This window comes from Rhododendron vialii, chromosome 4a (assembly GCF_030253575.1).
Source record: "Rhododendron vialii isolate Sample 1 chromosome 4a, ASM3025357v1".
Taxonomy (NCBI): Eukaryota; Viridiplantae; Streptophyta; class Magnoliopsida; order Ericales; family Ericaceae; genus Rhododendron; species Rhododendron vialii.
In genome coordinates, this window is record NC_080560.1 from 8,787,116 (window position 1) to 8,793,226 (window position 6,111).

General features: G+C 37.9%; 1 protein-coding gene across 1 annotated transcript; it reads right to left on the reverse strand.

The window, feature by feature from the left end:
• On the reverse strand, nucleotides 1-2,179 carry LOC131323081 (protein VASCULATURE COMPLEXITY AND CONNECTIVITY-like). Its single transcript, XM_058354700.1, has 4 exons — nucleotides 2,161-2,179; nucleotides 1,991-2,130; nucleotides 1,236-1,438; nucleotides 1-494 (listed from the first exon to the last, which is right to left on the reverse strand). Exons 2-4 carry the CDS (start codon nucleotides 2,087-2,089, stop codon nucleotides 326-328), a joined length of 471 nt encoding a protein of 156 aa, XP_058210683.1. The 5' UTR covers nucleotides 2,090-2,130; nucleotides 2,161-2,179; the 3' UTR covers nucleotides 1-325.
• Between the last annotated feature and the right edge of the window lie 3,932 nt (nucleotides 2,180-6,111).

A 6,111-nucleotide genomic window follows, 5' to 3' on the forward strand; every position in this document is an offset into this window, starting at 1 on the left:
TAAAGTTCAAAAAAAAGAAAGATTTACAATGTTACGATTTCCGAAAGTCATTACAAAAGCTACTTTGGCCATTTTCGTAAAGGTCAAAAGTAGGAAACAAAGTCGTACTGCGAAATTACAAAAGAAAAAGAACGGAAAATGGAGGGTGAGAAGGATACCAAAAAAGCGAAATAAGGAAAAAGAAGCTTTAAAGATGGGATCGGACCTCCCGAATTAGTCGAGCTGCGCAGCTGGCTCGGACACAAGAGTTATTAAAATATGAAAAAGACATTGGTGAACTCCAACTTCAAGCTACTTGCCTGGTCCATTCACTGAATCAGTGAGTTCAAGCAGTGGCAGTAACGTAATATCCAACAGAAAAACCAGCATGGACAAAGCACAGAATGCCCCCAAGAGAGAGAAAGTTATGGTGTGAGAGGCCACATGAAGTTCTTGACTTGTTGTTTGCCATAGTCCCAATGACCAACAAGCCCAATCCGACAGCCAATGAAACCCTGATCACATTGATAATCAACACCAACACACCAAATTAAGGGTTGTGTTATTCACTTTTGAACCTTTTGTGTATATCCAATATTTTCTTTATTTTTGTTTAAGAATCTGGCTCCGTTCCGTTAAGGTTCTTAATTTTTAAGTACTTATTTTTTGCTTTACGAGACGGATCATTCTCTCACAATACATCACATTTAATTCAAAAAATAATTACTTATTTGAAAAATATTCAAATGAGTACTTATTTCCCTTGGGGGAACGGGGCCATTTTTTCTAAACATTTTTGAAAAAACTTGTGTGGTTGTTAGGTACTTTTCCGTATTTTTCTAAATTGTTTATCTTTTTCAAAAAGAAATCTCCTTTCCAAAAAACCCTTCGAAAAGTTGTCTCCAAAATCTGGAAAATCATTCTTGCTCAATAATATTTCGCTCCGTTCCATGCTATTTGTCTCTTAAATTTTACAGGTTTTTTTTTATCAACAAATAAAGCATATTCATGCATCAATCAGCTTTTCCCATCAGTTTAAAGGATTAGTTGAGATATTTACGAATGGTGCAACAAATTTGCTCTATTTTGTTTCTGTAAAAGAACAATTAATACGGAACGGATGGAGTACATTCTATTAGCACGATGCATGTTTTGAATTTTCCAAAAACCGTTATTTAAACAGTGTTACGAAAACACTTATTTTGAAACATCAGAGGATCGAATAGAAATTTTAGGGGATCAAGAAATTCACATACCATGTGAGGACGAGGCAAGCGAGTGAGCATTGCTTGCTAGGGGAAGCTTTGGAAATCTCTTCTTCAGTACAGACACTACACCCACCAAGCAAGTTAGCGAAAATATGAGCCAGAGCCAGCAGTGTGGCTGCAATTAGCCCAAGGGTGAAGGCTTCATGACTTGGTTGTTTGCACTCAAGTAACCACAGCCTCAGATGCTTAACCTGTTTGAAATTAACAATGTATACAATTAACCATGTCTTAGGCCGCCCGTTCTGCTCAGATTCTTATTTTTTACCCATTTCGCTAAGGTTTTTATTTTGTAAGTATTTATTTTCTGTTTTACGAGATAAGTCATTCTCTCACAATACATCAGTACCTTTAATTCAAAAAATCAGTACTTATTTTCCTCAGCAGAACGGGACTTATAAACAATAAACCTAGAGAATATGATGCTATAAGTCTATAGGCACATAAACCGCCTACAGCAAATAAAAAAACATGAATGGATAGAATTTTACAAAAGTGTGACTGTTGACTAATAGATCTAAAGACACAGAAATCGACCACAAAACTTTTTTTTTTTTTTTTAACAGCAGAAATTTTTTATTAACCTTAGAAACATAGGGAACGTTACAGAGATTAAACAGACAAGGAGAAAACGGCATCACAACGAGGAAGGGGTTTTTTTCCTAGCCCGAGCTGGTTTTCTGTATACCTAAATTTATTGCGGATGAAAATAGATGTAATTTAACAACAATCGGGTGGATATATACCTGATTTTGAGCAGCTTCAGCTCTTATTCCAAGTATGCCTGCTATGATATCCATCACAACAATCACAAAGCATGCAAAAATACCAACAATTCTAGCCATTTGTGAGTTTTGTGAAGATGTTGAAGACAGGTCTCTCTCTCTCTCTCTCTCTCTCTCTCTCTCTCTCTCTTTATGAAGATGTTGAAGACAGCTCTCTCTCTCTCTCTCTCTCTCTCAGGATTGATCTCTGATGGGAAGGGGAAAGTGAACAAAGAAAGGGGACGTATATAGAGGAATAAAGTGCATGTCTGATGCAATATTTGTATACTCAGGATTTGCTAGTGAGACTCAGGATTTGCTAGTGAGATAATCCTAATAAATGCAAGGAAAAGCCTATTTTGTACATTTAACAGTGACAACTTTATATTTTTGCTTTTTGCTTTTTGCTTTTCTTTACCTTCTTTTTCCTCCTCTTTGGATTCCTTTGATAGGGTAACAAGTAAAGCAGAGCATAAACCAGATAAGCTGGAGCCATGTGTAGGCATTACTATCAAAGACAAAGATGAATCGGTGGAGGATAAAGGGCCTTTTTGACTCTTAATAAAGACTCACAAACATTTTCTTCCACCAACCTACTCTGCAGGGTTATTTCATTGACTTATGTAGACTAAAATTTTTGCATAAAATTTTATTCATAATTCGGAGGACGGTATGTTCAGTGTTTGAATGCAGCTATTTCGCCAAGGGATTAATATATGCTTCGAAAAAAACGAGGAAAATAAAAGATTTACGTAAGTGAAGAACGTAAAATTGCATCTCCTTTTTATGATTAATTATCATATGTCCGGACTAATTTACGTGCACGTCAGCTCTACTGTTAAAGATATTATATATCTCTAATTAGTAAGACAAACCAATCAAATATGGGATTAAGTTTCCGATGATAATCTACCAAAAGGTCAAAAATTGAATGGCTCAAAGATTGGTGGACAAACAATAACCTTCTTCGAAGATTAATTTTCGTTAACAGAGGGGGGCTTGATCTTTGAAAAACCCTGTTTTAAGGAAGTACTATAATGGACCTTTAGGGTCGGTGTCCGTGTCCCCTGTTTCCACTCGTTTTCTTGTTGTTTTTCTTTTTGGTTACAAAAGGTAGGCCTAAGTCCCAAACAACAAAGCCACTACTAAGTACTAACTACGTATCTTAATTTGCTAATCCCATCAAAAATGTTCTGCTGATGCTCTAGGACCTTCAAAGGAGCGTGCTCGTGCATTAACTCTCTCAATTAAGGGTCGTCATCGGGCCGGGCCGGGCCAGCCCGCCAAGTCACTGTCCAAGCCCGTCCATGGGTCGGGCCGACAGTGTTTTTTTTTTTCCCCGGGCCTGGCTAACTGCCATAAATTGAAGTCCAAGCCAGCCCACGGGCTACCCAATTGACGGGCCGGCGGGCGAAACGTCGGGCGGGCCAATGGGCGGGCTTAAATTTCCTTGAGCCGAAAATAAATTAAGGGAAAAAATAAAGGATTTTGTGGGATTTTAGGCTAATGGGCGAGCCCGTGGGTGGGGCTATTGGATGGGTACCATAGGCGGGCTCACGGGCCGGGCCTTCGGACGGGCCGAGTAAAAATCCATAGGCCCAAGCCCGCCCATTACAACTATGGGCCGGATAAAAGCCAATGGGCCGGGCGGACTTTGGACGGATCATGAGCTTCGGCTTAAATGATGACCCTTACTCTCAAGGTACAACTTCAAGCCTATCTTTGCTAACTCACGAGCACACCTATTAGCTTCCCTCCACATGAAAATTAGGCTGTCATTCCTCAACAAACCCATCGCCAGTTTAATAAGCATAATCAGATTACGGTTTGGGTCGTGGTTATTATATTTCGACAGCGCTTTTTTGATGTATCGCCAGCTGTGAATTCGTTTCCAATATAACTTGATGGCGGGCCACCCACCTTTGAATGGTTTTGGTCCTACGGACCACGAACAGATTAGCCTCTGGCCTCTAGGCGCGTCAAAACCGCATGAGTTCACCGGGTGGGCCCCATGTCTAGCGACATCTTGATCCCCGCCGATTACAACAAAGCTCAGCTCTCAAATGCATCCACATTTGACATTCCTTAACTCGGGAAACCTTCGATCCAATTCCCACCATCGTCACGGGCCACACCACCCGCTGCCGCCATTCGAGTTCTGGATGAAGCTTCGTCAATATTTTATATATCATACTTTTCATTTTATTTTAATTATCAAGATACGTATGAATTTTAACAAACCTACGAATTGCTTTAAATCCAATTGTGACGACGTGATAGTACTACAAGGATAAGGCAAAAGCTGGCCCGAATCCCTGGATCGCTCTATAAAACTAATCGAAATGTGCATAAGCTAACATAAATACTTGAACTATTAAAAAAAAGGGATAAGACAAAAGCTCGTGGTAGCGAATAAGGACAGATGAACTTCATACCTCAAATTTTCCATCACTTTAATTTCCAACATAATCCACAATAATAACCCATTGAAATCGATTTTAACTAATGGATTGGGAGAGAGGATTTCCTCCGCCGAAGGACCAAAGCCTGAACTACCTCAAGCGATCGAGGTTTTTTTTTTTTCTTTTTCCGTGGGATGGCTATCCTATGTTCTTGTGGAGCCCACCATCTTATATGAACAAATCCTTGAGATTAAAAAAACACATACTTTCGGTTACATAATTTTAAGTTCCTATTGATTTAATTCAAAGTCCACGTTTGCCTCAGAAGTCTCGTGGATTACAAAGGAATTGGGCTCCCAAGATTTTTGAACGGTTAAAAGTTAAAACTAGTATGCATCCATAATTGCCCAGCCCAAAATTTAAAATCCAAATGCCCAAACTGAGAAAAATGCTTAAGATAGTTATTTAGGGGGTTTTGAGAATCAATCATTTTTTTGATTTGGTTGGATTATGACTTGCAGGTAGAAAAATTGTAAGATTACAGTCAAAATCTGCAAAAGTGTTTGGGTTAGGATTTTGCGAACGGATAGTGTATGAATTTTTATAGAAAAACCAAAAAACCTTTTCGAAAGCTAGCTCTCAACACGCGGAAGGAAAAAATGCATAATGCATAAAATGCATCGGCCGAACACCCCCTTACGTTCTCTACTTCATCTTTTCCCTTCCAACGTGAAGTTTCTTCACAAATCAGCTTAAACAAACCATGACAGTTCAACAACAGGAGTTCTTCCGTACGTAGGATAAGGTATTGATAAATGAAATTAATTTGTTACAAAATGGTTGCGTCAAAGAATTATCATTGGAGAGAAAACTCTCTCCAATCCTAGCCCGTAAATTTTTTAAGGATCTCACGTCAATGACCGAAACATTTCATTTTGTTTTGCTTGTTGAGAACATTATGCCAAAAATCAAGTTCATTGGACATTATTAGATATGATTTTGGAACACATTATCTAGCAAAATATAAAATTGCAACAGTGGAACAAAACCCCATTCTAAATTTTTTGCAATATATATCAATTTCTGAATCATATCAAACGATAATTGATCAAACTAATTTTTGACATGCTTGATACTCTTTGGGAATTAAAAATTAAGAAACAATTCCAATCATTAAAGTGTGATTGAAAAAGTACTTTCTGATCCGGAATTGGAGAGGAGCTGAACTCCTACTTTAGACCCACATGAACACAAATCTCATGTCCATGCTAAAATCAGCCGGAAGAAAAGAAGATACTTTTCCAAATTAAGAGAAATTCGGAATCACATGTCTTATCCTTGTGCAATGATTAGAGAGCGCTTCTGTCATAGGAGTATATGAGTATCTCCATTGATCTCATCTCCTTCAACATTCATCAGCCTACTTCAAAAGACATAAACTTCAAATCAAGGATGGAATCAGGAGATCTAGTGGCGGCGATTGTCACGATAAAAATTTTAGAAAATGTAATTATTATACGTAAAAAAAAAATTATGCCTAATTTATATAGTCTCGTTATTACTAGATTTTTTTAGTATACATTTCGTCACTATTAAAATAAAATCCTGATTCCGTCGTTGCTTCAAACAAAAAATCCAGACACTGAAGATTACTGCTAGTAGAATTTTCAATTTGAATCCTCAAACACAAGCAACAATTAA